General features: G+C 47.0%; 1 protein-coding gene across 4 annotated transcripts in view; it reads right to left on the bottom strand.

Moving 5' to 3' along the window:
• ABCC4 (ATP binding cassette subfamily C member 4) overlaps nucleotides 1-17,561 on the bottom strand; it is a 251,125-nt gene that overhangs the window by 147,846 nt on the left and 85,718 nt on the right. For all 4 annotated transcript variants that reach the window (XM_019529749.1, XM_019529748.1, XM_019529750.1 and 1 more), the window contains 3 exons: nucleotides 14,815-14,919; nucleotides 10,689-10,778; nucleotides 9,885-10,076 (listed from right to left, as the gene is read on the bottom strand). In XM_019529749.1, coding sequence (XP_019385294.1) covers nucleotides 9,885-10,076; nucleotides 10,689-10,778; nucleotides 14,815-14,919 — 387 coding nt within the window. The remainder of the gene's footprint in view (nucleotides 1-9,884; nucleotides 10,077-10,688; nucleotides 10,779-14,814; nucleotides 14,920-17,561) is intronic.

The following is a 17,561-nucleotide window of genomic DNA, read 5'->3' as shown; positions in this document are numbered from 1 at the left end:
GCGGAAAAGGATCTCAGAGTCATAGTGGACTTCAAGATGAACATGAGTTGTCAGTGTGACAAAATCATCAGCAAAGCTAACCACACTTTAGCATGCATCAGCAGATGCATGACAAATAGAACCAAGGAGGTGATACTTCCCCTCTATGCGGCATTGGTCAAACCACAGTTGGAGTACTCCGTCCAGTTTGGAGCACTGTACTTCAAGAAAGATGTTGATAGACTCAAGAGGGTCCAGAGAAGGGCCACTTGTATGGTTAGGGGCTTACAGGACAAGCCCTATGAGGAGAAACTGAGGGACCTGGACCTCTTCAGCCTCCACAAGAGACAGCCGCCTACAAATTCCTTAGGGGGACACAGCAAGGGATCAGAGATGCTCTGTTCACCAGGGCACCTCTTGGGGTAATAAGGAACAATGGTGACAAACTGACAGAGAGCAGATTTAGGCTAGATATCAGGAAAAACTTCATCATGATAAGGGTGGCCAAAATTTGGAATGGGCTTCCAAGGGTGGTGATGCTCTTCCCTACCTTGGGGGTCTTTAAGAGAAGGCTGCATAGGCATCTGGCTGGGGTCATCTGACCCCAGCACTCTTTCTTGCCTAGGCAGGGAGTCAGACGCAATGATCTGTTGAGGTCCCTTCTGACCCTAGCATCTATGAAAAAAAAACTGTTAAAAGCAAAACTTGTCACTTGTGTGTGTTAACTGGGTTTCTGGTAGTAGCCATGTTAGTGTAAGAAACAGGCAGATAAGGTTCTTTGAGTAAATGTGATATCTTTTATTAGACCAACTGAATAGTTGGAGAAACAGAGCTTAGCAAGCTTTTGGGTTTAAAACCCCCTTTGTCAGGCTGAGGAAGCATCTGTAGTTGGTGTGTGCACTACTCCTGGATGGAATGACTAGTAAAGAAGCCAGAGGATGGTATGCAGGCAAGAAAGCCAGTCAGTGAAAATGTAAATTGAGGCATCAGGGGGTGAGGGACAGGCTGGAGGGGGAGGAGGGGGAAGTGGGATATAGCAGGTAAAAGTGGAGAGGTACTTGGGAAGTCAGATGTCAGTGTGTGCCATAAATCCAATGTCTATATTGAGTCCATGAGTTTTTGTACCTTGGACGTTGAAGAAGTGAAGTTCATAGGCTCGTCTGTTAAAAGTGTTTTGTAAATTCAATCAAGCACCAAACCTCACTAGCCTCATCACTGGAAGAAAACTTTCTACAGCCCAAAACACACCAAATGCATCCAGACCATGCCATGACAAAAAATGCAAAACCTGCCAACATCTCTAGTTCCCCCACAACAGAACCATCACCATTCCTGGATCTTACAGCTGCACCTCCAGAAGCATTATCTCATCCAGTGTACCAAATGCCCTGATGGAAAATATGCGAGAGACAAAACAACCACTGTGCACCAGAACGAATGCACATCAGACATCTATTAAAGAGAAGAACACCCAACTACCAGTGGGGGCACATTTCTCACAAGAAAACCACTCTCTCTCCAATCTCTCAGTCCTGACCCTCAAAGGGAATTTACAAAATACTTTTCACATACAAGTCTATGAACTTCAGTTCTTCAACCTCCTCAATTCAAAAACTCATGGACTCAATATAGACATTGGATTTATGACACACCATAACCTGCCTGACATCTGACTCCCCAGGTACCTCTCTACTTTTACCTGATACATCCCCCTTCCCCTCTCCCTCCCAGCCTGTCTCTCAACCCCTGATGCCTCAATTTACACTTTAACTGCCTTTCTTGCATGCAGAACAGCCTCTGACTTCTTTACTATTCATTCCACCCAGGAAGAGTACACCAATTGTGTACTTCATCTCAGCCTGATGGAGGGTTTTTAAACACAAAAGCTTGCCAAGATATATTTCTCCAGCTATTCAGTTGGTCTACTAAAAGATATCAGACTGACCCAAAGAACGTTGTCTGCCTTGTGTGTGTGAAGGCAGAGCAGGATGAATGCAGCAGGGCTGGTAGCCTGTAACAGGGTGCCTTCCCAGTGCTGATTAGATCTTGGCCCACCCATCTCTCTGCCCTTCTGTCGCCTCCCATGCCTTGATGGAAAACTGATTCAGATGTTACCCAGGCAAGAATGCTGCCCATTTAGACCCCTGATGTCTAGGGGTGACATCTGTTCTGCAGCTCCAGAACTTCCCTACACTGTGGTTCCATGCCTCACAGATGGCATCCTTCACCCCCTCCAGGTGTAGTCCCCCCCCTGGGATCTTTGGCTCCACCTTAGGCCCTGGCCCCACTTTCAGGCCACTTGGAATCCCAGGTCTCTTGCTCTGGGCATTCCTCGTGGTGGACCCCTGGCCCTTAGACCCCGCCTTTGGGTCCTGGCCCCAGCATGAATCAGTCAAGGGTACCTCAGGTCAGATCTGAGTCACCTGCCTGTTCTCACCCACAAAACTCCACTGCAACCAGTAGGCCTCAGGCCTCTCAAAGATCTAACAGGTCTTGGCTTTCTGCAGCCAGGACTGTGTATGTGTGCGTGTGGTGGCTGGAGGTTATCAGGCACCCCTACCCGCTTTTCACCATGGAGGTTTATGGTCATGACACTTCCTGGGAATGTCATGCCACTGGCAGTCCCACCAGGCCTCCCTACCCTGGCAGGGTACAGTTTTAGGTCATACCCAGGACCTGGGGCCTCTTCCTTCCAACCCATACCTCCGAGTTCATCCTGGCATGGGAGCTTGGCAGGGAGACGTTCTTCCCCTGCTGGCTGGAAAAAGCTAAACTGCCACATCCAGCTCTGAGAGTGGGGCATTAAATGCTTGTGAAAGCAACTAAAGAAAGGAAATAGGCACAGAGTGAGGAGGGTGGCACTCACTCCATCTGCATGTAGAGCATGGGAAACCCCAGCAGCGGGAGGTTCATCTTCAAGAACATCAGCTGCTCCACCAAACCAGGATCCAAGGAGGTGCAGTGGGATGTCACAACATCCTCAGCAATGCTCAACACCCATTCACTAGGAACGCTGGTTGTTGCCAACAAGACAGGTGTTCCCAGGCAACTGTGGCCAGATACTGCCACAGCTGGCTGCAAGTTGTGCAATAGACCAAGGGGTCACATTCCAGTGGCTCCATGTCCTCGGTGAGATAAGTAGCCACCAAGGCCTCCATGCTACCTGCCAGATGATGGGGTCTGGTGCCTCTGGACCCCAACACTGATACCATGCCCTTGGCCCACATTGGCAGTGGCTGTGGTGGAGGAGATCGGCTGGTGCTTGGAGTGCTGGCACAGAACAGTGGATCCCCCTCTTCCACATCCCCCTGCCTCTGCCCTTCTGCCTCCCTAACCCTATTTACCAGCACCTCCTTCCAGTGATCGAGGGTTTTGCTGCTGCAGATGCTCCCCTTCACCCTCTAGTCACACATTAGCCAGCATGTGGACCATACTGGATTGCAATGGCTCCAGCCATTTTTTGATGCTCTTCTTCAGCTGCTTTACCTGTATCTGCACCTTTGGTGAAAATGGCTTGCCTCGGTGTCCTCAAGGAGGACCACCAAGATCTAGGAGATGGTATCCCACACTTCGTTAAGGGGATCGCCAATCCTAATCTCCCCGAACAAGGCCACCTCATGGATGCCCTTCTGTTGCTCGACCAGCCTTTTGAGCATCAGGTATGTGGATTTTGTGCTGCAGAATGCTCAGCTCTGCCTGTTTCTCCCACAGCATTTTGCCTCCCTTAATGCTCCACTGGAATATCCCACCACCCTCCTGCATTTCGACATGAGCTGGCTAGTCATGGCGCCATCACTACCACCACCTGGGAGCCCTGTCCCCTTCCAAAGCATCCCTATGAGGTGGAACTTGTGTGACACACAGTGGACGCCAACAAAATTGGCATCATAGTTTCATAGTTAGTAGGGTGAGAAGGGACCTGAGCAGATCATCAAGTCCAACCCCCTGCCATGGCAAGAAAGAGTACTGGAGTCAAACAACTCCAGCAAGGTGACTGTCTAGCCTTGTCTTAAAAACCCCCAGGGTAGCAGCCAGCACCACTTCACTTAGAAGTTCCAGATCCTAGCCACCCTGAGAAGTAGCGCCTCCTGATGTCTAGTCTGAATTTACCCTCTGCCAGCTTGCGACCATTATTTCTAGTCATTCCTGGTAGTGCTCAGGGGACCAGGGACTCTCCCAATGCCTGCTGGTCCCCTCTGACTAGTTGTAACAGGCCACTAGATCTCCCCTCAGCCTTCTCTTGCAGAGGCTGAACAGGTTCAGGTCCCGTAACCTCTACTCATAGGGCCTGCCCTGCTGTGCCCTGATCATGCAAGTGGCCCTCCTCTGGACCCTCTCCATGTTGTCCTCATCCCTCTTGAAGTGCGGCGCCCAGAACTTGATGCAGTACTCCAGCTGTGGCCTGACCAGTACCGCATACAGGGGGAGTATCACCTCCTTGGACCTCCTTGAGATGCATCTGTGGATGCATGAAAAGGTGCAGTTGGCCTTCCTAACTGCATCCCCACACTGACAGCCCATGTTCATCTTGGCATCAATGATGACTCCAAGATCCTTTTCTGCCTCTGCACTGACGAGAAGGGAGTTCCCCAGCCTGTAGGTATGGTGCTGGTTCTTCCTCCCCAGGTGCATCACCTTGCACTTGTCAGTGTTGAACCCCACCCTATTCTCGTCCGCCCACCCCTGTAACCTGTCTAGGTCCGAATGGAGCCTATTCCTTCCTTCTGGCCTGTACCATGCAGTTCATGACCACCATGATCTCCCTCGCCATGTGGGACCCATCCATCACCTCACTTCAAGAGGAGCCCACCAACGCCTTGACTGATGGCACCAGTGCCCTGTGAGGGAGAGGTAGGCATAATCTCCACCCCGGCTGCTCCAGATGTTCAAGGTGAAGTGCAAGGCTACCTGCCGCCCTGCCTTCCACAGCTCCTCCTTCACGTACTCCCTGCAGGCCTCATACAGGGAGGGCATCACTGTCCTGCTAAAGGTGGTGCATGCAGGCACTTGGTAGGATGAGGCCACATGCAGCATGAACCACCTGAACCCTGGACGCTCAACAAAGGAAAAGGGCTGGCCATCCAGAACAAGCATCTCCCCAATGCTCTGGATGACCTTGCTCGCCTTGGGAATGCACCCCACTTTGTCTCCGCCTTTCCCCCCACTGGTCCAGGGTGGCCTGCCTCTGCGTTGGGGGGATGGGGGCTCTAGAGCTAGAAGGGGACTTCTTTTTGGGCACGGTCCCACTGGTGCCAGGCTGAGGAGGAACAAAAGCAAAGGGATCCTGCCTCCTGAGATGCAGCAGCATTGCAGTGGTGGCAAGTGTTTCACCTCCTTGCCCCAGCTGATTTGCTTTCAGCAGTGCTGGCAGGTAGCATACCTGGGATAATCTGCCACTTCCAAATGATTCCACACTACACTACCCACCCATTTTTGGGTGGGGATACCACCTTATTCCCTCCTCAGCAGGCAGAGGCACAACAATATGAGAAGCTGAGCCACCTGCTCCCACAACCTCCTCCAAGATGCTTTCTGGAGAAGGAAACCTGCCTCTAGGAGAACTCTGAGGGGCATGGGGCACAAACTCAGATTCCCCCTTCTTCCCCAGAATTTCCTTGGCTATGGCACGCAGCTCCCCTGCTTCCAGATCCAGCTCCTCTTCTGCCACTGGAAGGCTCATGCTGGCAACTGAAATAGGACTGGCGACCATCATGCTGCTGCTGGTTGTGGTTACTGGTGGTGCTGCAGGTACAGACACAGCTCCCACCTCCTTGCTCCCACTAGCAGTATTAGACACCTCGCTGACAGGAAAGAGAATGTGTCTATGTTGGGGGGGGAGGGGCGGAACTTGCAGCTCTCCCACGCCTGCCAGAAGACCTGGCACCTGCCTTTCCAGCACACTTCATGATGTTTGGTGTGCTGCAAAATGTGTGTGTGTCTATGTGCAATAAATGTAATATATGTTGTGCTCTCCAGCACAGTGATGACACACTGTCAGGGAAAACAAAGATTTCTTATTTTGCGGGGGCAGGGAGGGGTGGGAAGACAGGATAACAAGAACATAAGAGGATTCTGGGGGAAGAATACCCTGAAAGGAATGGATAGCAATAGGGATGACAGGCAAGGGTAAATAGGAAAGGACTGGATAGAACTTGGTGGCAAGAGACTACCTACTACCAAGTCAGAACCCTTCAGACACTGCTGCTGCAACAGAGAGACAGACAGCTCACAAAGGCACACAGATGAATTCACACAGCCTTACAGGTTGTTTCTACGTCCCTCCCCTATAGCACTGTGATTGGAAGGTAACTCAGAGAAAGATCACAGTCACTGGCCAGCTACAGATGTCAATATCAGAGCAGTTCCCCTGCCTTTCTCAGTTTCTGTTTCCTGCATGTCTGCCTTCCAAATCTTCAAATCTTTTCTGAATTGATTCAGAGGCTCTGATTCAGTTCAGACCTTTTAATGGACCTCTTGATTCAGTTTGGTTTGGAGATTCAGCCACCAAATTGAGCCGAATCTCCTCCAAAACGAATCAGCTACCGAACCTTTGCACAGCCCTATAAGACTTACTCATAGTTATCAAATCTAAAACAATGAGTCCACCTAGCAGATTCTTGCTTCTAATAGCTTGATTTTTTTAAACATGAATTATTCCACTATTTCAACTATTTCCAGTATTTTGTGCAAAGCAGACTACTTTCTGTCAATGTCCTTAACAATTACTGTAATGTTATTCTACAAATTTTCTAGACCTACTGTTATACAGTGTACTAAGTAATATGGCTTTAATTTATTATTTTAATTATTGTAGGGTCTAGAATACCCACTAATGTAAAAGAACCTCATTGCTGCCCCATGCAGGGGGATCTCAACACTCTCACCCTGGTGCTGTAGCAGGCAGGACAACTGTACACCTCCCAGCACAGGACATTGGCCAAGCTGCCACAGCACTTCACAGTTAAACCCACATAACTGCCAGCACAGCAGAAGAAGCAGAGCTCAGCCACTGCCAAGTTTAGGGGGAATACTGCCAGGCAGCAGGTAGGTGGACAGCCTCACACAAGCTTCACCAACTACCACAGCCCAGGGCTACCTTTTGCTTTTTCACAAGCACTCGCTGAGCAAGGAACATTTTAGAGGAGGTTCAGCCCCCATCCCAGAACATATCCACAAGCCCTCTTCTAATGGCTAAAGACCAAATGTAGGTATATGCCCCAAAGTTTTTCAAAGAGTTCATGGGGGGCTCAGCTCCTCAAGAAGCAGAAAAGCTCTATCTCCTGTCACTGGGGGACAGGCAAGGCAGCTCTCCCACTGAGACTTATTCAAGTTTTGCACTAACTCATCCTGCTAGAGGATTCTTACAACTAAGCCATACCTGCCATGCTCCTGCCCCCTGACGTGCCAAAGCCCTGTGCCTCCCATGCCTGTCTTCCTCCTGGCATCCAAGGTAGTCCATCTAGCTACTTCCATCTAGCCATCCAAGGTAGTCCTGGACACTCCTTTAGCCCCACAGAGCACCCAGCCACACTGACTCCAGGAGACTGGGTCACTCTTGGATCTGGGTGACAAAGCCCAAAAAGATCTGCTACAGTTGTGGCTCACACAAGGGAAATTACATAAGGCCACCCAGAGCTCAGCAGATCAGCCACTCCACAGGTGAGTCCTGGGGGTTGGAGGTGGATACTACACCTTAGGGGGGCAGGGGAGGACACACTAAGAGAGAAATGCCTCACCAGTCTGCCTTGCTACCATCACAAGCTTACACAGCCAGCTAATAAACATAACCTCAGGTCAACAGCAATCCCAATCACATAAGCCCTCAAAGGTCAGGCAAGGCTGGTACAAACAGGACTGTGACAGCTTGCTGCTGCACTACAGGCCCTGCACAACTGCTTTTTGCTGCCATGAGCTACAGACAGCCTCATGGCCAGGGCTCTCTGGGCCTGAAGCCACATCCAAATGGTCAAGACCACGGGGTACAAGAGCATGTCATTTGATCTTCAGCCACCCTCACCCACTCCTTCCACAAAAGTTCTACCCTCTTCCCTATCCCAGTGACCAGGCATCCACTGCCATCCCAAGAGCTAGGGACAGACATTACACATAAACCACTTTAAGTGATCAGGAACTGATTTAAACCTGTTATAGAACAAATGTTCAGTGCACATAACCAGTTTGAAAATGGCTGAAACTGGTCTGCGATAAACTTAGTTGAATGTAGTATCAGACTTAACTAATTTGAGTCAAACTGGTTTATGCAATCTGTTCTAGACCTCCTGTTTAACTTAAACCAGAGTCCCCCAGCATCCCAGATGCTTTGCAGCCCTGGGCTGTGTTCTCTGCGCCAAAGCAAGGCTCCACCCCTCTGCTCCCTGGCTGGAGCTCTGGCAGAGACCACAGGCACAGCATGGTCTGCCTGGCTTCCCCCTCCCCCCCCATCTCCATACCACTCACTGCTCATCCACAGCACTGATCATAGCTAGCAGGTGGTATACTAGCTAATGCTGAGAGATGTCTGTGTAAAGCAGGCAGGACAAAGGCAGACAGAACAGTGTCCACTTAGGGCTTTTTGGAGCTAATCAACAGGTTAGCTGGTAATGTCCCTCCATTCCTTCCTTGGAAAAAGCTGTTTAGGAGCTTGAACTAATGAGAGAGACTTTTGTTTTCTTGATGGGATGCTAAATGCTCTGTTATCAACTCCCTGTGTAAGTCTGCTGTTTAACCAAATGCTGTGCAATTCCCTGATAGTTTCCCCGCTGGTCAGGAGCACCGAGGGAGGGAACCCCTCCCTAATCAGTGTATCCTGCTAGGGCCTGGCCATGCCCCCCATCAGCTCAGCAAGGAAAGGAAAGGAAAGGGAGGGTTGCTGTAGCACCCTCCTGGTTTCTAGTCTAAGCCACAGCAGGCATGTGCCTGCATTTCTTCAGTCCAGAGGCGATGTCTGTACAGTTACAAAGTGGTTCAGTCTAGCCAGGTTAGACTAACCAGCAAAAATTGAATCAAGTCAGGCTCAAGCTTTTTGAATGTCTGTCCCTAGCCAAGGGGTCCCCAGCCTGTTTAAGTGCACCCATTCTCAGTCCTTGGTTGGCTATCCCAACCATACCTAAACTGTTTCCGTATCCCCCTAAGGACTTATCTACTCTCACCCCTGACCCATACAGCTATCCTGCTTGCTCTGCAACCATCTGCCTGCTCTGCCTAGGATTCCTCTCAGTTGCATCTGTCATACTACCTGGCTCTGCTCTGTCTGCATGTCATACTTCCCACAGGGCCCTTTATATACGTGCGAATTGGCTGCAAAGGGATGCAGCAAATATACCTCCTGGAAGCAGCAAAACCCTGCTAGGCATTGTTTTGGCATAACAATGGTTTTCAGCCAGTGTACAGCCCAGGCAGACTGTGCATAGGCAAAAGAGACTTTCTCCAGGGTGTAAGTGACCACTGTTGCCTCCAAAGATCACAGGACACTATACAAAGCAAGCTCAGTGGCCATGCAGACAAGTTACTGGGTAAACTGTATCCACACAGTGCACTTAAACCCTCAAAGCATGACTGAAATATGGGAAAATACCACTGAGATGGGCAGGTATGCAAGAGGCAATTAAGTGGCATTTCATCCCTCAACTTGACAAAACAGGATTCTCCCCTAGTGCTTTCCAAATTTGTCTTAGCTTCCCAAAAACAGATATCCCTCTAGCGAGCTTATTTCAAATTACAGACATTTGTTCTATACCCGAGTCAAAAAACAAGTGCTGCATAATATTAAATGCAATTCATTCATCTCATTATTAAAAACCCATTCAATATACTACAGTAAATGCCAATACTTATAGCAACATTAGGGTGAAAATAAGCAGGGCTCTTGCTAAAATTAAATCAGAATGCAAAGGAAAACAACTTACTTTTTTGAGAGCACAAACTTTTAGAACTTTTTCATATTTTTCTTTTACATATTCTTTGTCAAATAGAATGTTACTCCGCACTGTGCCAGAAAAAACCCAGGGCTGCTGAGAAACATAGGCAATTCTTCCTCTAACATTTATTAAACCTTCATCTTTAGGCACTTCACCAAGTACAGCACTTAGTAGAGAAGACTGAAAGATATTTTTTAAAGAGTTAAAACCATTTCTTATGAAGGCAGTAGACAAAATTCAGAAAGACTCCTCATGCACTATTTGTGTGTTCAGAAAATAAATTCTGCACTTTATGCAAAAAAGTCTTGATAAAAAATTTCAAAGGCATCCAAACTTCTATAAACGGGACTTAGGTTTCAAAGTCCACCAAGTATTGTTGAACTTTTGTCCTTTACCTGAATTACTGATTGCATTTAAGAATATAATTTTGACAATTTACTAAAAAAAATTTTATTGTACTAAAAGTGTCACTTAAATTAGCGCATACCAGGCCAAATTTAATAATGCAATGAATTTAAAATTTTTAAAATTTAACTTGTTTATTCAAATAAGTACAAATTCAATATAATACATTTCAAATACATCCAGAAAGTAGAATATCTGGGAATGTACATTTCAAACTTTATTCCTCACTGTAAGCAGACTTTGCAAGCTGGTATGCACATATAACTTCTAACACCACAAAACATAAGAACTGTGTTTGTGTATTTTCAAGTTCATAAGTCTACAATGTATACAGTCAATATAACTGTAAAGCAACAATGCAAAACACAGCAATGCATTAAGACTTACTTTCCCAGCTCCTACAGGGCCAATCACAGCCAGTAATTCTCCTGGTCTGACAGTAAATGAAAGCTGTGCAAGTGTTGGGACTCCCGCGCTCTAAAAGTTTGTTAAAGAGAAAAAACCCACTTTTTAATTGTCTGGAAAACACATATACTCTTTAATACAATGAATGATGCATATAAATTAGGAAATACATCTCAACTTAAAAAGATTATTTAAAATTCCTTAAGTTTTATCTATTTCTAGTCTATATCTACTTTACCTTATATCGTTTATACATAAGGATCTCTGGACATGCTTTGAATCTCTGCACCCAAACTATAACTGTAATATTGCCTGTTTTACTAGAAATGGAAAGCATACCTTAACCTATAAGTTTTTCTAAACAATAAATTCTAAAAACCTGATGCAGCTACTATTGATGTCAGTGGCTTTTGAATCAAGGCATGCCTCTAATCTGTACTTCCACAGCACTACGTACATCAAATAATAATTTAATTACAACAATTCAAATAATAAGAAGTATAAATAAAAATAGATGGTGTTACAATAGTGAGAAAAGACAAACTACATTCAGCCAGTGTAAGAGAAGTGGAGTGAAATAAGAGGTCAGCACTTTCAGTATAGAAGGTGATTATGCCCAAAATCTAACATTACTACCCCCAGTCCCAATCATTAGCCACTTCTGAAAATGTAAATCAAATAAAATCAGTTTAGTTTCTTTGCAAATATTTACAGGGGCCAAATCATTCCATTTTTGTTTTTTAAGAATGTAACGTGGAAGCCAATCCTGTCTCTCAAAGTTCACATAAGGATAGTAGATCTCTACATTATTTCCAGATCAAGATAGTATCCAAAAAGCAAAATACATTCCTTGCTGATCTTGAACTCTCTTGGTGTGCAGAATTAAAAAAAAAACATTTTTAGTTGTATTATCCTCCACTAGGTGGCAGCAATGGGACATTTTTGACAGTATGTTACATGTTGATTTCTCAAGCAGACAAACATTATCAGCTGATAATGATTTCACTGTAGTTACCCCAATCTGGGCCAGATCTCTAGCTAACATATATGTTTATTTTAAAGAGGAAAATGTGGGCATTGACTTGCAGATGTGGGCATTGGTCCTTATGCCTCAGCTGACCTGCTGCTGCACTTTGACATTGCCTCAAATGGCCCCAAGGTCCTCAGTTTTTCCTGCCATCCAGTTGAGAGTGCCAGGATCAGGGAGGTTGCCATGTCCATAGGCTGCCACTGCCAGGGACTGCAGGTATGTGCACCGTGAGGTTCCAAGAGCAAAGTCAAGGGTTTGCTGAAGTGCCAGAACTGGCACATGCCCATGCCGCAGGAACACAATGCCTAGTGGCCAGGAGCAGGCAGCAGAGCCCTATGGCTCAGACCAGGGCTGTGCAGCACTGCTGATGCCCAGATAGGCCCACCAAAGAAACTCACAGTGGCCAGGAGCAGGCAACAGCTGGCCTCAAGCCCCAGAGAGCAGGATAAATGCCAGACAGGGGCTGCTGAGGAGCCACTCCTTACCCCATGGCTGAAGGGGATCTCAGCCATGGTGTTCTGTCCCTGGCTGGAGTTTGGGGCCCAGCGGATTGGCTGACCAGGAACAAATCTGCTCCTGGTTAACATCTACACGTATCCATGGACACTTCTCCATGTGCTTCAGGGGTGGGGAGGGGCGTGCTTTAATTAGCGTAGCTCTAATTAAAGTGCCACAGCGTCTCGTGTATCAGTGTCCCTGTGCGGCAAAGGCACTTGAACTAAAGCTCATTAAAGCCATTTTGAAGGAAGGGGATGCTGACACAAAATGCAGAGGCTGGCTGGAGGACACTAATTAGCACACTCCAACAGACTCAATTAATCGAGCCTGCTCTGGCATACTATAATTTACAGCATGTCAGAGCAGCCTCCCAGCACATCTACAAGCACCCTGTATTTTTTGGTAATAGAGAAAAGCGGGTTAGACTAATCTTACACGCATTAACCTGCTGCATTTGGTGCACATTACATTAATCTAATGAGCATTAAAGCATGTCATGTAGACGCACCCTCTGTGTCCTAAGAAAATGCTGACACAAACCAATGTAGATGGAATTGTGAAGTCTAAGTGTTCTGGCAACATTTATATAGCCTTTCATATACATGAAGAATTTTTAAATGTTTAAATAATATTTGTTGAATGCAGACATCCTCTACAGACTCAAGTTATATTTCAGTTGTGCAACTTTACTTTTATTCGAATTGTTTTAATACATTTTTGATTTATCTTTCATGTATTTTCTTCCTTTTTTCTTCAAAAGCAATTTTGAGCTTACAATGGTCTGAGTACATTTTAAAAGAGTAATCTATAACTGAGCAGTATAGCTACTATCATAATTTAAAGAAAAAAAAAGAAAAGATAATCCTTTCCCATTAGCTGCTGTGAACTTCCAGTCTCAACACTGATATATGCAAGAGCACTGAGCTGCCTCCAGACTAAAAAGATGATCCACAGCTAGTCATTTCATTAAAATGCACAAAAAAGTAAAACCTGAAAACATGCTATAATCAGTTCACTATAGTCCATACTGCAAAATGTTATATTTTTGATGAGCAACAAATCATATCTGAGCTACAAGAGAAATGCTATTCAATCATGAGAAAAAGTAACTAGAAATAAAAGAAGCATTTTAGTTAACCACTTTTAAAATACAGCTGTGTCTTAAAGTTATGATTCAGTTAAATTCATAGCATTTTAATAACTGCCATATAATTTTGGCTTTACCTACTGAAAAGTTTATATATACAGGCAGTTCTCAACTTCCAGTGGCTCAACTAGTGGTGATCCACACTTGCAGTGCTCCACATTTTACATGTTATTACTTACAGCAGTGATCCTTGAACTTCCAGCATTGCATGTCATCCAGCCCACAGCCCGCAACCTGCTCTGGGACTCATAGCTGTGGTACCTAGGTGAGCCCCACACTGCCGAGGTCACCTTCACCTGCCCCAGGATCTGTGCCCAGCCGAGCAGGGGCCCGTGTGGCTGTGAAGCCACCTGGGGCCAGGGCCGGGGCCAAGCCACAGCGGGGCGCAGCACCCCTAGGACTGGTGCCCACCTGTGCCCGGCTGCGGAGCCGCAGCAACCTGTGGGTGGGCAGCAGCTTCATGAGGCCCAGCCCTGGGGGTCCCTGGACACCGCTGCCTGGTGGGGGTGGCTGTGGCGGAAAGAAAGTGGTGGCGGCAAGTGCCCTCAAACTTCCTGCCCCCTCTGTGCTGCTCCCCAGGAAGGTGGGGCACTGCAGCAGGATGCCCCTGTCTAGCTGGGGACACATGGCGCTCCCATGAGCACAGAGTGAGGCAAGAGCACCAACCTGTCTTGGGGCCTGGATGGGGGAGGTGCCTCACCTCCTGGCAGGGCGGCAGCATGTGGGGCTCCTAGGCAGAGCTCCAAGCTCCATGGAGAAAGGCTTCCTCCCTTCTGCTCATCAGTGTAAGTCAGGCAGCAAGTGCCTCATGTGGGGCGGGGCCTAGAAATAGCTGTTGCTGCATCTGGCAGTCGGGTGCTCCAGCCAACACTGCCTCATGCACTACCCTGGCCCCAGCTGCTCTGCTACTCCTCCACTGCACTAGGGCCATGCTGGTTCCTACACTGGCTCCATCCCCATTGACATCCTGCCTTAGCTTGCTCTCCTCTACTTGCTCACCATTCCTGTCAACACAGGGTTATGGGGGGCTATAGCAGTTGCTGTCTCTTGGCTTTTCATCCCAGTGTGAGTAATTATTTATACAGTCAGAATCAACATGGTCTATAGTAAAATTGAACAGTTGATTAAATAAAATTAAATAGTTGATTTAAATATGGTGTTTATGGTCATTTCTATAAAAAGTTGGGCATCAGGCCCTTGCTCAGGAACATAACCCCCTATTATAATATTATTTCTATGGGAAAATCAGATTCGACTTACAGCGCCCTTTCCAGGAACGTAACCCACTGTAAATGCAAGGACTGCCTGTACACGAGAACTAATACAAATGCTTCCACAAAGAATTATTTAGATGAAGAATACTTGTAGCACCAAGTACAATATAGATTTATATACACAGATACTTAAATGGAGTTTTGTGGAGAGAAAATTACCTTATCCCAATAACAAGTCAAGTCTTGAACATGAAGCAAAATATTCCCATTGTTACTCTGCAGCTGTGACCTTAAAGTTGAAATCTCATCAAGGACCAGAAAGTTCTGTAGTAAAAGAAAACACAAGGGAAGGAAAGGAAAGGAAAGGAAAGGAAAAATGGATGGTTTCTGAGCATAGGGTATACAAATCCATGTTATCTGTGAGAAAAATACTCCAACCTCAATATCATGTTACTGAAACCAAGTCCAAGGATTTCATATTAAATTAACTGCATCTGTACCTATTTTACTTACAGGTTCATCCATAAGTGCATTTTTCATAGTTTGGGGGGAAAAAACACACTTGTTTTGTTTCTGGATTTCTCTCTCATGAAAAAGTCTGTATCACAATAAACCCTCACCTTCCATGCAAAAAGGAGGCTCTTCCACAACTGTAACATCTTCACCTTGCACTCTCCTCTACATTGGGTGTACCATCATTTAATCAAATAAAATAGCATATTTTTCTTGGAGGTTTTTTGTTTTTTTCTATTTGGTTTATTAATGAATTCAACTTATCAAATTTTATAATAAATTTAACATTTAAAGATATATCCAATCCCCTAAAACATACAAAGAGACAGATATGTATCTTCTATCTACATTAAACTAAGTCACTGTTCACAAGTCTTCTGTTGTTTTTTCTTCTTCCTTCGGGCCTTGACAGTTTAATATTCTGATGCATCTTTGATCTAGTCAAAAACAGGACAGGAGTGAAGACGAACAGATCACTTCCACTCAGCTCAACTCTTGTTCTAGTCTTTGCTAATGCACCTTCTTAGCCATCTACATTTCAACATGCTTGGCACTAGAGTTCAGGGCAGAGAAAATAAGGCTTCAAACAGTACTGTCCAGAGCCAAAAAACATGCAAGGCTGGCAGGGGAAACCAACACGCCCAGGACTAGTCCTATCCACTATCTAAGTCCAGCAGTCCCTCTAGCTTGAGGCCAAACTTGCTAACTCTACCTTCCAAATTCAAGTTAATTCACATTCCTCCAGCATCCCAGGATGCTCTGCATCTCCCCCACAACCACTCCCCTCACAGGGCAGATGGGCTAGCCTTGGCCCAAACTGTCTGCTCCAGCAGAGCAGGGAGGTGTACTGTAGTGCTCCTCACCCCCACCCCTCCCGGCTTCTGCCTGGGCCACTGCAGGCATGTGGCTGCATTCCGAGAATCAAAAGTGTATGTCTGTGTGGCAGGAGTATCGCTACTGGAGCCCTTCTAGTGATGACTCCGCCCTCCTGTTATGGGCCAACTGCCTGCTTACTCGCCTGCCATGCCTTGATCTTAATTGATTAATTGGTTGATGTAATTAGCAGGAGGCAGCCCCACTTTATGCACCCCGGTGCCAGGGGGCGCTATCTGCGGCTCCTTTTCCTCCCCTACACAGCAGCCCAAGCCTCGTAGATGGTACTGACGTGGTTTTGACTTGGGCCCTGTTGCAACTTGGCCCTCTCCTTTACCCCCTTGGGGCTACTCGCTGCCCCCTTGCTCTGGGGCTTCCCACTGCCCCCTTGCTCTGGGGCCTCTCGCTCCTTGTGGCCCTCTCTCTGGGCTCCTCACTGCCCACTTTGCTCTGGGACTTCTCACTGCCCCCTCGCTCTGGGGCTGGGGTCAATGCACCCCAAATACTACGCCCTCTCTGGCGCCAAGGTCCCCATGCTCCCATGGAGCCACTATGAGGCCTCCTCCAACCCCTAATAGCTTCACCTGGTCCTCTGGTTGAAAGAGCAAACCAAAAAACACAGAGCCCCTGGGCTATAACATAAAAAGCTCAGCCATCCGGCCAAACAATGTTCTATCCCTACCAGGAAAACACTCCAACCCCAGCAGCGACCAGGGGATGCTCACACAGTCAGAGTCCTCCCCTCCATCTGTACTAGCTGAGCTCCTCCTCCCCCTCTGTCACCAGAGGGGAACTGTCCTCCTGGCCTCCTGCCTGAGCTTAAAGGGGCCAGGCCCTGCCCCTTTCTGTCAGCTGGCTCCCCAGCGGTTGTCCTGGCAACCAGCACCTGTTACCCTGGCTGCCCTGGTAACTGACAGCTGGGCCTCCCCCTTCTTGCCACTAGGGGTCTCTCCCAAGCTGTTTTCTGCTCTCAGGCACAGGGCACCTGAGTGCTCTGCAACAGTCTGTCTACTTACTTATCAATTCAATCTATGCAGCTTAAACTAACCTGCAAAAATTAAATCAATTCAGCCTCGGGCTTTTTAACCGTCTGTTCTGAGCCTACTTGTGCTAGTTCTAATATGTTTCTTAATCTATATGCATAAACTATCACCTACTTAAATTATAAAAATGTATGTATGCACAACAACACATGGGAGCTTCTACTGTAATCAGCTAACATGGCAATCAAGTATCTATATATAAATCATTTTCTTCTCTTAGAAGAAATAGATTGTTACTTTTGGACGTTCATACATGCCACAGGGGTTTACTTTGATATAATCCTTCCTAAATTATACTGCCTTGGATGCAGGGGTAGCAGTGGACATAGTCTTCCTGAACTTTTGGAAGGCCTTCGACACTGTCTCTCACCCCAGTCTCATTAAGGAACTGGAGGACTGTGGTGTCAATACCTACACAGTCAAATGGGTCGCTAACTGGCTGGAGAGTCACACCCAGGAAGTGGTAGTGGACGGGTCATTTTTGACCTAGAGGGATGTGGGCAGTGGGGTTCCACAGGGCTCGGTCCTTGGGCCCAC

Source organism: Crocodylus porosus, unplaced genomic scaffold, assembly GCF_001723895.1.
Source record: "Crocodylus porosus isolate Cpor-Errol unplaced genomic scaffold, CroPor_comp1, whole genome shotgun sequence".
Lineage (NCBI taxonomy): Eukaryota > Metazoa > Chordata > Crocodylia > Crocodylidae > Crocodylus > Crocodylus porosus.
This window is presented reverse-complemented; position numbering and strand designations above follow the sequence as displayed.